The 17328-nt window shown below is 37.2% G+C and overlaps 1 protein-coding gene across 1 annotated transcript; it reads left to right on the plus strand.

The window, feature by feature from the left end:
• The first annotated feature begins 209 nt into the window (after positions 1-209).
• Positions 210-16443, plus strand: LOC150083855 (clotting factor G beta subunit-like). The gene is made up of 8 exons (XM_090375818.1): positions 210-289; positions 2135-2212; positions 2320-2913; positions 3169-3242; positions 7368-7489; positions 10292-10548; positions 10740-10903; positions 15663-16443. The coding sequence occupies exons 2-8, from the start codon at positions 2152-2154 to the stop codon at positions 15825-15827; spliced, it is 1437 nt and encodes a 478-aa protein (XP_090231944.1). The 5' UTR covers positions 210-289; positions 2135-2151; the 3' UTR covers positions 15828-16443.
• Positions 16444-17328: the final 885 nt, after the last annotated feature.

The following is a 17328-nucleotide window of genomic DNA, read 5'->3' on the forward strand; positions in this document are numbered from 1 at the left end:
ATTACGTGACACGCTTTTCCTCTTCTCTCTCTTTCACGTGCGACGTCGACTGTGACCGTGAACCAGTCCCTCGGGCGATCTGGGCATCACTATCACTTACTTGGAAACGCTTGCAAGAGTTTTCTGGTCACAAACTTCATCATATTTTTGGGGGGGTGTTTCCCCGGATGTAAACCGTGTACAAATCTCTCACGAGGAGTCAGATAGTGGCAGTTGAAAGGAGAACCTACGAGAACAACCGATGGATTTGAGGAAGCGTTCATCCAACAAGACAAACCTCGAAACTCAGGTAAGTTCTTAGCAGTATTGCTTATGGCGCACAATTAGAAAGGTGCACAGGCATGCGTAGAACTAACGAACCTTGCAAAATTTATCAACGATTTTTCAGTCATTTTTTTTTTTTAATATTGTGCGGCCATCATTTGAAATAGCAACATGTAGAAAGGCTATAATAGTGGTATAACAGCAGTTATCGGAAATAAAATAAAAATAATAAAAAACAGCCAATAGAAATTCTTTTTTGTTTTTCTCTCCTAGAATTTCGAGTTATCATAAATGGAAGTAAATTTTTGGATGTTTGGGTATTACTGTTAAAAAAATAAATACTACATGATGTCAGCATACTTCCTATAAAATATTGTGCACGTATTGCATAGACCTCATTTTGTGCAATATGAAAATTTTATTACGTGTTCCAGTCTCATATTCTGGAGGCACTTTGCCACGAGGTACCTTAGTGCTGCATTACTTTAAATAAAAAACATTCTTCCAGTTTATTCCAACTCATCCACCGATGATATTCCAAAAAAAGACCCTTTCCAATATTTCAGAACGTATTTGGAATATTTTAGGGATCTTTTGACTAAATTTCATGTCTATAGATTAACCATTTCTCCTGTGCACCTATACACCTCCCCCATTCCCAGAGTTTCTTACTCATCACGTAATTTCTTAAAATTTCTTACTCATCACGTTTTGGTAGACGTTTCAGAGATGTTTACCAGTTAGCAAACACTGACCTGACGTAGTCCAGTGGTCAGGAGCGAGAGTGCATAGCACGCATTCCTTGAGTGGACCTGGCTTCAAGCCCGTGACTACTAAATACAATAAATATTTGTATTGACGATTTATTGTAAACTCTACTGACTTGGTTGTCATGCTGGAGTATAAACAGAAAATTTTTTACTAGAGCCATAAGACCACTGTCAACGGTACTCCAAAGTAAGTTGTTTTGCTCTCGGAGTGGAAAGGATTTTATGGAATGTAATAAATAAATAAATGTAGTTGAGCTGTGTGATCTCATTATTTGGTTAATACGGTATCTGTTCAAGGTATCGTGATTTTAGGTGCTGTTGCCTCAATATTTACTAACACCATGGAAAAGAAGTCGTTTTCTCCTTGAAGAGCCCTTGCTTCCATTCAACCAACTATTCTCTAGAACATCTGGCGTTATAGAGATCGTTAGTTGAATGTCGAATATGGGACTCTTCAAATGCTATTCGCAGTGTTATTTCTTGGGACGGCTGTGCTTTTTAAAGTAATGGCTTTGTATGCATCAACTTCAGTGAGAATATTATTGGAAAACATGATGTAGCATATTAATGTGATAGAATGGGACTTTGAAGGGACATATGGATTTTGTTGGAGAATTTTGGTGAATTTTTTAAGGTGGATGATATTGTATTGTAATAGAGTTTTTTTTTAGGAGTATCGGAAACTAAGACTATATTGCTCTGTGTATACTGTCTGTAAATTGCGTGTGTTTTGAGGTTGATTTTCTTTTTGCTGGATGAAAAAACTGAGTTTCTGGGAAAAAAAACTATGTTACCCTCACCTGAGACCGATTAACTCAACCATGTTGTGGAAATACCCATAAAAATTCCACCCGACATCGACACGACTCAGCTCTTTTCCACGGGGTGTTGGGAGGACGGTAATCCCACCAATTGTGTCATTGAACATGATCAAGTTTTGACTTTTTTGGCGGACCTCGTCATTACAAATGTCGCAAATTTAGAGAGATACTACAGTAGTTGTCTTTTCTGATATTAAAATATTAATATAAACTAGGTATGTAGATATACATTGATAGACGATAGAAAAATATGGAATTAATTGTATTTCTTTTTTTCAGGACGCAACTTGACTAGAATGTCTGCTTTTGGTTGTAGGTCCTCCTGGTCTGCTCTGAGGCTGCTGTTCTTACTTTTAGGTGAGGTCTCTTAAGATGCTTACCTATAATTATTCTCAAAGATATGAAAATAACATAAAGTATATTTTCAAAGATTTACTGAAAGTGACTTTTCTTTGGTATTCCAGGGACTGCGTTCTGCCGTCATTTTGAACGATGTCACACAAGGGACGGACGTCAGGGTCTCTGTGTGGCTGATAGATTTTGTAGAGAATCAGTGGCCAGCAACCAGTTCAGCAATGACTGTAATACCCGATCGGAAGACTTCGTCTGTTGTCCTGTGCCCGAAGAAAAATCCAAAGCCTCTGGCAGCACAACTTCCACAAGGTCTCCTCTATTCGCTGAAGTTTCAGAAGAATTTTACGATGGTCCTCGTGAAACTCTAGCAGAGCATCCTCCACGACGCAATTACAACTCCAGTCCTCGTGAAACTCTAGCAGAGCATCCTCCACGACCCAACTACAACTCCAATGGTCCATATTTCCCATCGAATTCCGAAAGAAACCCACCACGTCCTCCCTCTTCTAAACCCACATCCCACAGATCAAACGAGTCTTCTCGCTCAGAGTCTGGGGGACGTAATCCTAGTGGTAAGCCCTCCCGCTCCTCAAGACCTAACGTTCGACCATATAACAATGGCCATAGTGAGCAACGTCAACCAGTCAGGCCCTCGATGAATTCCGGAACGCCTGCAACATCACGGGACACTTCATCAGATCCCGGTAAGGATTTCTTGCGCCATGCTCTCGTCTTACAATTAAAGTCTAATTATACTTATAAGAGTGTATGGAACCTATTTGTTTACAGGTGAGACAATAAAACATTCTTAAAATTCACTTTTTTATTGACTCGCCCATATATATTAGAATATTGAGCATTTTGTGTAAATTTATTAGTATTTTTTAATATTTCAATAGTATTACATCATTTCAATGTTGTTCATGGAATTATCTTCTGATAAACAAAATATTTTACAGCGTGCGGTCGACAGCCATACAATTTGTTCATAGCAGGAGGTGATGAAGCAAGACCACACAGCTGGCCTTGGATGGTAAGTGATAAACCACTAAAGATAAAAAGTTAAGGGTGCCGAGATACTGACAAGACTGGCAGTAGTCCGGGACACCAAAATCTTAAGGGCGCCCTTCCAACTATCCATTTGTATATGTATCTATGTGCTCATATCATGTAAAATCCTATACATCATGAATCAAGAGTCAGAACAATTTGAAGAAGACAATAAAATACAGTTTACTTGCTGCACAAGATCAACTTACAAGCATTTGTTGACTTATCTTGACTTCTGGTTCAAACTGTATATTGCGCATGTACAAGTTGATTTTTTATATAATGCCAAACAGTACACCACAAAGCCTCTTGATCTTTTTCTCACAAACAACCCATCCAAGTATAGAGTCGAGGTGAGTGGCCATCTCGGCGCTTCAGATTACAACTTAGTGATGGTGTCGCTTCTTCAATGTAGCTTCTCTCTTCTTGTCATTCTCAACTTCATGTTATTTAGCATTACAGGAATTCAAAATGGGATTACCTGTGAGATTTCCATTCTTCATTTCTTTTGTTGGATTACAGTTTTAAATCAACTGCTGTTAATGTTTGCTCAGATCGAAATTATTCTTGGAGGGATGAAATCATTTATTCCAGACTCCGCCTTAAAATTTCGTCCTTTATCTAAACTTCGTTTTTTCCAAAAAATAAGTTAAAGCTCTTCAAGAAAAGAAAGCTGAATATCGCAATTGACTTGCATCCAAATCACCAGGTTCACCATTTGCCTAGACCAGAGCTGGCAATAATTGTAAAGTAGTTATTAATCAGCCCAAACTAGATTAGGAATAGAAAACTCGCCTACTTGTCCCATCGGTAGTCGAGCGTTGTGGTCTCTCTTGCCAAAGCTACTAGCCGCAACTTTTGCCCATCTCTGCTCCCACATCTATTAAAACCTGATGGTTATATTGTCATTCCAGCTTAAGATAAAGCTGACCTGCTTGCATCCTATTTTTTCTAACTCTTGTATTGACGATTTTGGTAAACCACCTCCTACCATTCCCAGTACACGCCATTCAATGTCTACTCTGGGCTTCCGTTAAACGGATGTCAGAAGAATCTTGAACAAATTTGATTCTAAGAAAGCTCCAGGTACTGATGGTATTTTCCCACTTATTTCCAAAACCTGTGCACCTGAATTTACTCCTGTTCGGTGTCGCCTTTTTATTCCACTGGTGTTTTCCGTTCTGCTGGGAAATTTGTTCATATCCAGCCAGTACCTAAAAAGGAAAACAAATCCCTCCCGTCCAATTATCGTCCCATTATACTTACCTCTACGCTTCCTAAAGTAATGGAGAAATCCATTAACTGTCAACGTCTAGAAACCCTCCATCTAGAAATATAGAAACTTTCTATCTGATCAATGATCACCAATACGGATTCCGTCAGAGTAGGTCCGTTGGTGATACTGTCCTATGTTACCCATCCATGGACAAATTAAATAGAAAAGTTTACGAAACTCAAGTAACTACTCTTGCCATTTCAAAGGCTTTTGATTGTCTTTGGCATAAAGGGCTTCTAAATAAGCTTCCATCTTGCGGATTGTCAACCGTCTTTCTGTAATTGGTATCTAGTCTTCTCTCTGACCGCTCACTGCAAGTGATGGTCCCAGTACTAATGCTGGTGTTCCCCGAGGTTCAGTTTTTTCTCCTATTCTTTTTCTCTTTCATATTAATGACCGTCTTCCATTGAGTGGAAATCCCATAGTTTTGCTGATGGTAGTACATTTCTGATGATAGCACATTGTATTCCATCTTCCAGTTAGAGAAACCTTGCCCTCATAGGCCGCCGTAGCCTAGTGGTCAGGCGCGCGGGTGCATAAGTACACGTACCTTGAGTGACCGGGGTTCAAGCCCGTGACTGCTGAATAGGGTGTTGTTTCTTGTAATTGTGAACTCCTCTGACCGTTTGGTCGTCCCGGAGTATAAACAGAATATTTATTTATATACAGTTTCAACTTCTCGAATATCAGCTACCAATTCCTTAAATTGACCATCAGTTGGGGTAAAGCTAACTTAATTAATTTGGATCATTCTAAAATTCAATCTTGTATTATATCTGGCAAAAAGTACTCTTATGCTTATGCTTGACGATACTCAAATTTCTAATCAGGATCCCATATCTCTATTAGGGATTACTCTGACTTCTAATCTCTCTCTCTTGACATAAGCACATTACAAATATTGATTCCCCTGAATCTAAAGAACTGGGTTTTCTCTTTCGCTCTCGGTGTCACTTTTCTTCTAAATACTAATAAATCTTTATTTGTCCTACCTAATTACTACTCACTCTGTACAAATTTCAAATCCTCCCTACCATAGAATATTGTTCCCACATCTTTCTCAAGCTTCTGTACTTCGTTCAAAAGTTAATTAATTAATGACCCATCTCTTACAAAGTCTCTCCACTCTCTGTCTCATAGACGTTCAGTTTCTGCTGCATGCCTTTTCTATAGATACTTTCAGCTCTTCTGAATTGGCTTCTATAATTCTCCCTCTTTCTTCCAAACCAGTCTGAACTCGTACAGCAACCAGCCATCATCCTTTTACTGTCAAACTGCCTACAGAACCAACTTTTCTTCTTCCTCATTTATTCCTTCAACTTCCGTTTCCTGGAACAACATTCCTTCACGCGTGTATCCTAAAAACTACAATGTACAGAAATGCAAGTGTTATGTCAACAAGTATCTTCTCTCATCTTCCCATTCATCAACCCACGCACCGGACTAAGTATTATAGGCTCTATTACTTTTCGTCTTTGGGGTTTTCATAATAAAAAAAAACGTTCACCCTTATCCGTTTTCTCTATTTAAGGGGAAATTTTATTGATTGGGGACAGAAACAGAGTGAGCATTATGGCAGGTATTAAAGAACCCTGTGCTAAGTGATCCTTTTTCGTTTAATTTCAGTAAACGAAGAATTATTGAGTGGGTCCCTTACTTGAAATATCAACCAGGATGAATCAGGCTGACTGCGCAAACATTCCAGATGGTCAGGTTGCGCCTTTTATTGAAAATTTGAGGATACATGTGATTTCAATACTCTTGTTCTAGGATGGCAATTATCCAATTCAGAGGGACTCTACTGTTTTAACCTGCCATGAGAGGCAATGTCAAGGTATTTAAATTGGCCCGTCAAGTCATCAGATTTAGCTCTATAGAGATTTAAAAATTGGAAAGCAGACAAAAGCATCCACGAAACCTAAATGAATTACAGGCTCAACTGTTTTCAGAATAGCCTAATCTTGATAGAAACTATTTAACGGGTCTAGTTGAATCCTTACAAACGAGAACTCAATAAGTGATGCCTGCTACAGGAGAGGGTCCAGAAGAGGTTTAACGTAAAGGAGAGGTTCCTCTTCTTGTTTATCCTGTAGAGAAACCATAAATCGTTCAGTGCCAGGTCCGAACTCTAGGAAAGATACAGACATATTAAATATTATGATCTAATAAAATATTTTCCATTTATGCTTTTTTTGTTTGCTCCTTAACTTTTGAGAAATAGTAAACGTCCGATTTGACGTACGCATTAATTCATGAATGCATTTATATATTTATAAAAATGTCTTTATAAAAAATATATATAATATAAAGAAGTAATATTTGTGCTCCTAGGGTCAAAACAGTCTAAATATAATACCCTAAAGCTAATAAATAAACTTTGTACGATCTCTAAATAATAAAGAGATAAATATTTACACTCTGCCAGTCACAGTTACGTAAGGATATTTTACTTGTTTTTGATCCATTACTCTGTGCTGGTAGCGTTTCATTGCTCGTGCATAATAAGATGGGTGGACAGTTTAAGGAAAAAGTAGACAAATAAGCCGTGCAGAAAGGCTTAATCTAAGGGAAGGAAATTACGAATTCGTATTACATAAGGCGAATATTCATCGCGCACAAAAAAACAAAACACGAAGTCTGATGAGCAGGATATAACGCTTGAAACGTAGAGCAGCACACGATATTTGCATATAGAATACAAATATGATATGCAGTATAAATCATGTTGTTTATATACAGGATTCTTATTATGTCATTGCAATTATTATTAACTTTGCTCGATTGCATCACTGTGGTTGGTATATAACTCATTAACTTCACTGATTATTGCAGGTGGCCATATTTCGAAGATTCCAAGGGTCCCGTCCTAACGATTTCACCTGTGGGGGCACTTTGATTAACAGTCGCTATGTGATCAGTGCAGCTCATTGCTTCATCAATAACTACGTCATCCTGTAAGTAAAATTTTATTTTTTAATCATGTTTAGATGTTCATTATCTCAACTTGCACATCATTGATTCGACAGTGCATGGTATGTAATCATCTGTTAAATAGATGAAACTGCGCATAATTCTGCGCACCTTTCTCTTGGAATTGTTTACAATCTGTCCTATTGCAGATTGGCTGTATGCCTTGTATACACACTGCCTGGCCACTTTATTACGAGGGCTGTTCAATAAAGAATGATCATAATTTTTTTTTTTCACAACACCTTTATTAATCATCCATATTTTCAAGGTATTATTACCCTTTTGATGAAATGCACTTACTCCAACATTTCTGCAATTCTTCAAAACATGGCGGAAGCCATTTTTTGACATGAGTTTGAGAATCGTCTCTGATGTCGTTACCACTTCTGCTGACGACTGGAAACGTTTTCTTCGCAGAGGAAAACGTTTCCAGTCTTTCTTTCTTCCTTCTTTAACTTTAGAAATAAAAAAATGGTGGGTGCAAGATCAAGGTTGTAGGGCAGATGAGCAACACATTTGACATTAATGCTGGCTAAGTATTCGATGACAGTATGAGAATTAATTTAAGCTATCAACTTCCACAACCACAGATGGAAGTTTGTTGCAGCAATCAACTATCCGCTGGATAAAGGCAAATTTCCGCATATCTATTCTACAACTATCTTTCCTCAATTTGAATTTATGCGCCCTTAAGTGAGTAATCTGAGCAAGAGGAAAATCCCATCAGAATTGACTCTCCTCAACCCATTCGAGACCATATATAACTCAATCAGATCACCTCGCAGGTGCCTAGCCTCTTGTTCTGCAATTTGCAGAACTTAAGCCCTTCTTCGTAAGAGGACCGCTTCGTTCCCTCCACCTCACCAATCTTGTTGCCCTCCACTGTACTCGCTCAAGCAACTCTACATCCTTCCTAAAATGAGGCCTCCAGATCTGTACGCAGTACTGAAGTTGTGGCTTGACCATTGCCTTATAGATAGGGATAATCACCTCTTTTTCCCTACTAGCAAAATTCCTATATATCATTGACAATACCCCATGACCTGTTGTGGCAGCACTGCACAGAAAACTTCATATCTGATTGCACAATTACTCCCAGGGCTCTTTCATTTTCTACCACTCTAAGTGTTGTATCACACAGTTAGGGTGGTAGATAATGAAAAAGTTCTGTAATAAGGTCCCATAACAGTCGTATGACATGGCACAACATGCTGGTCAACCATTCCTTGAACGTTAAAAAAACAAAAGAGATGACCATAACTTTTCCTACAGAAGCTAAAACTTTTGCTTCTTTTGGCCATGATGCAAGCCCAGAGCTTTTTTTTTGGCTTACTTTTTTTTGCTTGGGTTGAAATGATGAAGCCATGTCTCATCTGCCGTATCACCTTCTGCGGAACCTTACCATCTTCAGTAACCATCCGTTGGAGCTCCTGAAAAACCTTCATGCGAACTTGCTGTTGATCAGGTGTGAGTTGTCTTGGAACCCAGCATGCACAGACACATGTCACATGGAAATAGTCACTGAGCATACTGTGAGTGCTTCCTACTGATATTCTCAATATCTCTGCATCTTGCGTTACTGTTATACGACGTCTTCTCTCACGATTACAGAAGCAGTGATGGTTTCTCTGGCGACATCGGTGGTTGGAGCTCCAGGACCCCAACGGATTTTGTGGATGAATCACATCTATTTTTAAACATTCTAAACCACCTGAAAGCTGTGCAACATGGAATCGTAGATTCACCATAAGCCTCTTTTAACATTTCATACGCTTCAGCTGATATTTTCTTGACGTGTCACGTCCATTGTTACTTAGGCAAAACTGAACAGCATAAACTTGACCGAATGTGCGCGCAAGTCAACTGCGCAGTTGCTATGTGATGCAACTTAGTCTGGTCTTAAATTCCACACTCAGTTAGAAATAGCAAGCAGTACGGTTGTTCATGGAAAATTATGATCATTCTGTATTGAACAGCTCTCGTACTACCAGACAATCTATGCAAAACGGCGTAAATCGAAGAAGTCACATGGTATGTGACGTGTGCATGAAAGCTCTATAAAGCCGCGAGCCTGACTAATACCCAAATCAGTTCATCACAATGAGCAACGGATAGGATCTCATGGACTTCCAAGCAGTTATGATTATTGGATTGTCTTTATTAGGTGCTAATGCAGACAAGACGGCAACTGGTGGTGCTGTTCCTGTCTACTGTTAAATTATTATTACACCATCTTGCACCTCACATATTGTGAATATATCTCATCACTGGGTTGTTCAGGTCATTACAATGCCTACCTGTCCACCAATGACACTCCAACTGTAATCGAAGGTCGGTTTTGAGTGGTAGTATACACTAACTAAAAAGCAATAAGTAATATGCATCTCCATGTTAAACGAAATTTAGCATGTAGATGAATGGAGACGTTCCTTTTATTTAGATTTGTGCAACTCCAAGTCAACTCGTGGTGCAGTGCCACCACAATATGAGCTCGATGCACTAAGTGCAAACTTCGCTCTCTCATAGCTAGTACAAATAAAGGCTATGCTTGATGTGTACAATGACTATTCTTAGAAATAATTTAAGTCAAATGCATCATAATCCGAACTGTTCATGAAGGACCCAAATAAGAGACTTGTGGAACCCCATGTTTGGAGTAAATATAATTAATTGTAAAGTATTTAAAAATACATTTAACGGTATTTTTTTAAATTTTTTTAGTGTATGTTCGCTTTTAGTGTGCTTTTCGGTCTAATTTATTGATTTTTATTTTTTTACCCCTTAAGGCCAGCATCTTCTTTCTTTGTCCGGCTGGGTTCCCACTATTTGGATACGGGTGAGGATTTTTCAGTGTCTTCCCTGACTCTGCATGAGAATTACACGGGAAACAGCTTCGTCAATGACCTGGCACTGTTGAAACTCTCTGCCGAAGTGTCCTATACTGACAAGATAGCACCTGTCTGTCTTCCCACACAAGAAATGGTAAGGGACAGCTTCGTGGGCAGCATTGCCACCGTAGCCGGATGGGGCGATACCTCTTTTCGTAAGTGAACCTGTTAATCTCTTTCTTTAAATTTTCTGACATCATTATTTGCAGTTTAAATGGTAATTATCGAAATGAGTTAAGGGGTTTTTCATCCCCGTCTGTCACCAATAGCGACAGACAAATAAGAGCCCTTCACCTACATTTATTGAATTATAATCTAGCAAAAACTGATGCATTATCATTCCCAGGTGGCACGAGTTCTCCAATTTTGAACGAAGTCCGAGTTCCCGTCGTGTCCAACGAAGACTGTTCGATAGCTTATTCCCGCGTGAAGGGGGCAGCGTTTCTCGTAAGAGGAACTAACCACATCCTCTGTGCAGGACTGAGAGAAGGAGGAAAAGATGCATGCTTGGTAAGCCATGAAAAATGTTTTTCATCTATTTTTGTGCGCAGAACTATGTCGTGTCAACAAAATTGTAATTTTTTTTGATAAACGTTGCATATAATATACATATAATTAATATGACCAGTATTTCATAAGAATCTGAGGTTATAATGCCATTTTGTGGAATTAATCGTAATTTCATAATCATTCAAAGCATTTTTGTCGAAATTAAATTGCCCTCGTGGGTAGCACAGTTGGTAGGATCATCGTCCTCCCCTACACTGGGCGGAAAAGACCTGAGGTCCAATCCTATCGATGAATTCAGGGAGGAATTTTTATGGGCCTTTTTCACAATGTGGCTGAGTTAGTCGGTCTCAGGTGAAGATAGCATTGTTTTTTCCGCCATCAAATTCGGGTTTTTCGTCCAGTAAACAGAAAATCGACCTCAGAACACGTAATTTATGCAATATAGCCTTAGTCGCTAATGCTCCTAAAATCAAACAACAGAATAAAATTGGTTATTACTGTGCATGCAAATTCATAAATGTTGTACGTTCAGTCTAGGTTTCTCCATCAGGTAATCCCTATGAGGTGTGATATTATCATCGATTAAAACTGTCTGATTAATGTAGATCTCTTTAAATTTTTGGAAGAATTATCTACTAACCCTTTCTCACCATTCTCACTACCTTTTCTCAATACAATACGGTTTTTCAAAGAGCAAATCTGCTAGTTCATACCTTGCTGTATTTTGTGAACGTATCAAGTGTCATTCAAAAAGCAAGGAAAGTCGACATTATTTACATGGACATTGAGAAAACTTTATAAAGTGTTCACACTCTTCGGAAAATCTATAAACTAAGTTCATTTATGAAATTACTGAATGGCAACCAAAAATGGATTTTACCTTATTGCCAATAGAAAATAGTCATTTTAAAGAATACCATGCCTTCTGACACTCTACTATGGTGCGGGTCCCGCAAGGATCACCTTTTGATCCTCTTTTATTCTCCATCGTTATAAACTACTAGATTACTTCCAGAAAGGCATTACAGTTGACCTCATTTATACGGATGAACCTTTTTTTTTCAGCAGACATTCTACTGATAATGCAGCTATCTTTTAAAATGCTATTGTCTCTCTTTTGTTGACTAGTCAAACTGTAATGGACTGAGAATTTTAATTCTCAGTCCATTACTTTGAAAATTAACCAGTCAAATTAATCTCTTTGAAGACCTCCACTTTTTCCTCAAAAATTTCAGCTGAAAGAGTTAACTAAATAATCTGTCATGGGTTTCACTTCTCTTCAATGGCGGTTTCTGTCCCAAATGAAAGCTGACTGTTTCTCACTGTCCTTAACACAACAGATGTCCTGTTATTATTTTAAATTCCTTCTTTCTTATGTCTGCTTGCCATGCTGTTATCATTTGAGGCTTTTAGCTAGCAAATTTCGAAGAATATCTCTGACTCTCCTTTCTCCGACGTGCAATACTACAAGGTTAACATCATGCTCATGCCAGCTGTTTGTCTCAATCTCTGAGTGTACTTCTACATGCTCCGACATCCTACCTTGTTGACATCATATAACTGATTACGGTTCAAGAATTTTAATTTTCTGTTATCAACTTTTTTTTATCTTAAGCGTTTTTCCAACCAGTTAGTCTGGATTAAGCAGACTATCCTTGTTTATTTTATGAACACAACCACAGCCCCAAATTTGCTAAATTTCAGTTATAATCATTCCTGTTAAGATTTTTTTTTTTTAAATTTGTTCTTCCATATTTATATTCTGACTTATTCAGAATTCTTAATGAGTAGTGTTGGAAAGAAAACCATACTAAGTATGTTTAGTCTGGAAATGTAACGGTCTGAACTAGTTCAACACGAGTAAAAAAACTGACTAGGATTGCTTTCAACGCCATGAAAATCCTGGTGTATAAGAAGGAAACAATAAAAAGGATTATTTTTAAATTCTGTTCCGAGATACAGTTTTTAAAAAGGAAAGGTTGAAGTAAAAATTGATAAGATTAAAGCAACGTGTTTGACAATTAAAAAAACCAAAGCAGGCTGTGCAGCATAGGTCAACCAGATGCAAGAGTCCTACGGGCAACTTTAGATTAAATTTGAGATGTTCAAAATTTAGGGTATTGGAAAATTCTTAATCATCACAAAATTAGACTTACCAACCGTACTGAATGACTAGGTAAGCGCCAAAGCAACTAAGGATATAAGGCATCTATATATTATGTATGTAACTGCGTGTTTTCTTTGGTTTACTGGACGAAAGGCCGGATTAACTTAACCACGTTGGGAAAAAAATCCCATAAAAATAAATTCCTCGCGTTATTGATTCGAACTCAGGTCATGTCGAAGGATTATATATCCACTGTAGTACCCGAGAGGGCGAGTGAATGATTATCGGGACAGGGAATTCACAGAATCGACGTACTAGCATGTTCACACTGCAGAAAGGATAATGTGGTGTAATATGCTATACCAGCTCTTACGCCATTAAACCTTAACAACAACAACAAAGGAAATGGTGCATTTATTGAAAATTTGAATATACTTTCTGTTGATCTGTAACACTATGTAACAAATTTTAAAAAAAGGCCATATTTATTTGCTCTTCTTGGTGTTTCATGATGAATTTGGATAGGCTGATTCCGAATATGGCCCTAATTTTCGTATAGCAGCGGTTTTCCCAAAAAATAACGGACAATAAATATGCAATTATACAATATCAGATTTATAACAATATTTAGCTTCTGCAGAGAACTGAATGGCAATCTTTGCTGAAAGCTAAGAAATCACCATTAAATAGAAAAAAAAAAATCCACTTCAGGTGGTGAATGTTATCATCCCGACCAGGCATAATCATCAGTCATATCTTCAATCCACCGTCTTTGCTACCATTGACTGTATTTCATGGTAGAATCTCTCTCTCTCTCTCTCTCTCTCTCCATGCTGTTCGCTAACTTCCCACATACAAAAGTGACATTAATCATGAATTTGTGGACGGGCTCTCTTCATATTTGAGGTACAGCAAAAGGCATGCAACTGCCACACCAAAAATGAGGTGCCATCAACGTCTCTTAATTAATAATAGTAATTATCATAATAATAATAATTATTATTATTCGCCCACAGGCAGGCATTCCAAAATGGGCTTCATATGCATTGCAAAAATTGATGCCACAAACGATGTTATGCTTCACCTGCTTTGAATCTGTAATATAGACAAGTATAGCAGAACTAGTATGGAGAAAAGCTACATCTTGTTTGGTGGCCATAGCAAACTGTAAAAATGAATAAATAAATAAAATAATATTAATAATAATAATAAATTAAAACTTAATATACAAATCCTACAGGCTCTAAATATCGTTGGATTCAGCACAATACACGAAAAACAGTTAAATATAAACATAAACTTTTCTATGTTACGTAAACACATTTTTTTGACAAATTGTTCGATATTTTTTTGATAAATTTATTTGATAAATATTTCATCAGGAGCGTACTGGGTGAAGGATTCATGAGTGTTTACGTATTGTATATTATTATTTAAATATTATTGTATATTTACTTTTTCGTTATTTTTGGACAAACCATTGGTGCTCTGGGGAAATTAGGCCCATATTTGGAACCACCATATCCAAATTCAAAAAGAAACCAAGAAAGAACTCAAGACCAAAAATAACTCAAATCCTTTTGGATTTGAGTTCTTTTTTTGGTCCAAGCAGAGGCCTGTAGTACAAACAAAGTAAAAATAAATACGTTTTCTGTTATCTCTTCGGGGGTGCCATACAGAGTAAGAGGAGTTTACAATTCGGAAAATACAAGAAGAGAGAATTCCTATGCTTTAATTCACCTTATAAGGCAAGGGAATGGCATTATTCTATAACAGCGCCACCACTTGTTCCTGGTAACCCCACTAGATCCTAGTATAAACAAAAATAAAGGATGAAAATATGGTGCCATGATCTAAATCCAATACCCATGTCCCTTAAAATTCCAGTTTACGAGGCCGTGGAGGGATGCAACTTTGATGAGAAGCCTAACACTACAAACTCTGTCTCCATAGCGACTTCCAAGTTCTCTCCCCTGATAAAGATCAACCAAGAATAAATTTCAAGGCTAATTCTTGATGGGCTGTAAAGAGCATGTAACAAACTGTTTCATTCTTGAGGCTAGCACAGAGATTATCACACAGAGATTATCATACTAGCACAGAGATTATTCTTGCAAAAGTGTCGAAAAGATTGGGGGGGGGGTTAGAATCCCCTCGAAATGTGGGGCATTTTTGTGGGTTTTTATACATTGTGGCCGAATTCATCGGTATATGCTTCATCTTATCTATGCTGGCATTTAGGGTGGTTTGTATCAGAGCCAAGAAGAGCTGACAGCATAATAATAAAAATGCTTTGGTGCAGGTTATTTTACCCCATCATAATGGGATCGTATCGATTTACTGAATCTCCGAAAAAATTAGGGAAGGGTAATGCTCTCTGCAGTTGAATTGCATCATCTGGTCCCATCTTGACAAAAGTAAGGTTTGTTGGGGGTACCTTTGGATTCTGAACACGACCTTAGACTTACAAAAAGTTTCGTTTACTGATATGGTACTGCCCGACTCAAAACTTTAACAATTCTTTGATTACCTTTTAGAAATTATTATTCTGCTTCTGCTGTCAGTAAAATTTGCAAAAATTGCTTAACTGTTTCATAAAACAAAATAAAATAAATAGCAAAATGATGTACTAATTTTTTAAAATAATTTTAGGGCGATTCCGGTGGTCCTTTGGTAGTGAAAACAGACGACGATCGATGGACTGTCATTGGTGTGGTGTCTCTCGGCTATAAATGTGCAGAACCCGGATACCCAGGAGTATATACTCGAGTCACCCAGTACCTGCCGTGGATATACGAAAAAATTCGAAGATCTTGAAGAACGCGCTGATTTTAAGACACTCGTGGCCATATGTACAGTATACATGTGTGAAGCTTCCTTGGTTTTTTGCTTGGAAGGACAATTGATCACATATGCGAAAAGACTGAAGTTGTCCAGAAGATTCTCAACTGCTTGCTGTATTGAAAGGGCACGTATTCGTGAGTCCTATAGATTACACTCTGAGGACACCAGGGTTATAAGAAGAGGCCATTTTGGATTTTAACCACATCAACTGCAGACGAAGTCGACCATCATCGAATCTATGACTTAAACAAGTGAAGGATGCATTCACTGGATGAGGTGTTTGAAAGATTCTACCGAAAAAACAGTATTTTTTTTTTTTTTGTGTATTCTCTGAACATTTATCAGAATTATGAGTCGCAGTTAATTCTAAGAAAATGCCACCCAGACAATCTACGTCGAGTGTTTACAAACTTCACTTCTAAGTTCAATCCAATAGGGATTGAAGAAATAGCTGCGAGCTTCCCGGTTGTATATTTTTTTTCCACCGTTTCTATGGTTATTTATTTAACTTCATGCCAAGAGAACACTGAACTGTATTATCAACATGAACAATTATTATATTTTTGCGAACTACCTACTGAGTTAAGGAATTTTATGTAAAAAAGCTAATAAAAGACGTCTAATTACAAGAATTATTTCGTGTACAACCTCTGTATTTTTAGAGGTTTTTGGCTTTTCTATTACTGTAGATGATTTCTACGAAAAGGGAGGAAATTTTATGAGGAAACGATTCGATATTCACAGCTAGAAATATTTTAAATTTCCTGCTGTAAAAAATTGCAATCGCTTTCAGATTTACATTAAAATTGCATTAGCCCTAAAAGTCTGTTTGCAAATAATCACATTAATAATCGCTTTTATTTTTTAAAATTGCATTAATATAACACTTAATAAATAATATATTTTATTATACACTTACCACATAAAAGAAGAAAAGGTAAATTACGTCTTTATGTTATTAAAAATTTACTCACAAATATGTTAACTTATAACGTACAAAATGCATTAATGCATGAAGTAAATCACAGCTTCTTGAACGCAACATAATGTGCAATGCGCCACCTATTTTTTCTTTTCAGTGAATCGCAATTAAATAATACATGGAAAAAAATTATTTGATTTCTTTTTGCTTTTATAATTTAGCTACACTTAACATCTAAAATTACGGTAGCTATTAAAATCACTGAATTGAAAAAATATATATATAATATTTAATAAGTATGTAAACAACAAAAAATAGTTTTAAATTTTTTTAAAATTAATTTTCAGATAATCTACCTCAAATCTATTTATTGCTGCATACTAATCCTTAGAATTAGAACTAGTAGAGGCATGTGATGCAAGAAAGCAAGCTTATTTAGTTTCAGGCATAAAAAAAAAAAAAAAAAAAAAACATTTCACATATCCATTCCCCCTAAAAGTTTGTCCAGTTCCACCTTGAATTTATTTAAGCTGTCAACTTACTGCAAGAAGA

Source organism: Mastigoproctus giganteus, chromosome 6 (genome assembly GCF_048544385.1).
Source record: "Mastigoproctus giganteus isolate SK-2022 chromosome 6, ASM4854438v1, whole genome shotgun sequence".
Taxonomy (NCBI): domain Eukaryota; kingdom Metazoa; phylum Arthropoda; class Arachnida; order Uropygi; family Thelyphonidae; genus Mastigoproctus; species Mastigoproctus giganteus.

Excerpts from the sequence above, each read along its gene's own strand:
- LOC150083855 (XM_090375818.1), top strand. The coding sequence starts at position 2,152 with ATGTCTGCTTTTGGTTGTAGGTCCTCCTGGTCTGCTCTGAGGCTGCTG. Across the intron at positions 2,213-2,319 it reads GCTGCTGTTCTTACTTTTAG|GGACTGCGTTCTGCCGTCAT; the intron begins GTGAGGTCTCTT and ends TTGGTATTCCAG. Across the intron at positions 10,904-15,662 it reads GAGGAAAAGATGCATGCTTG|GGCGATTCCGGTGGTCCTTT; the intron begins GTAAGCCATGAA and ends AAATAATTTTAG.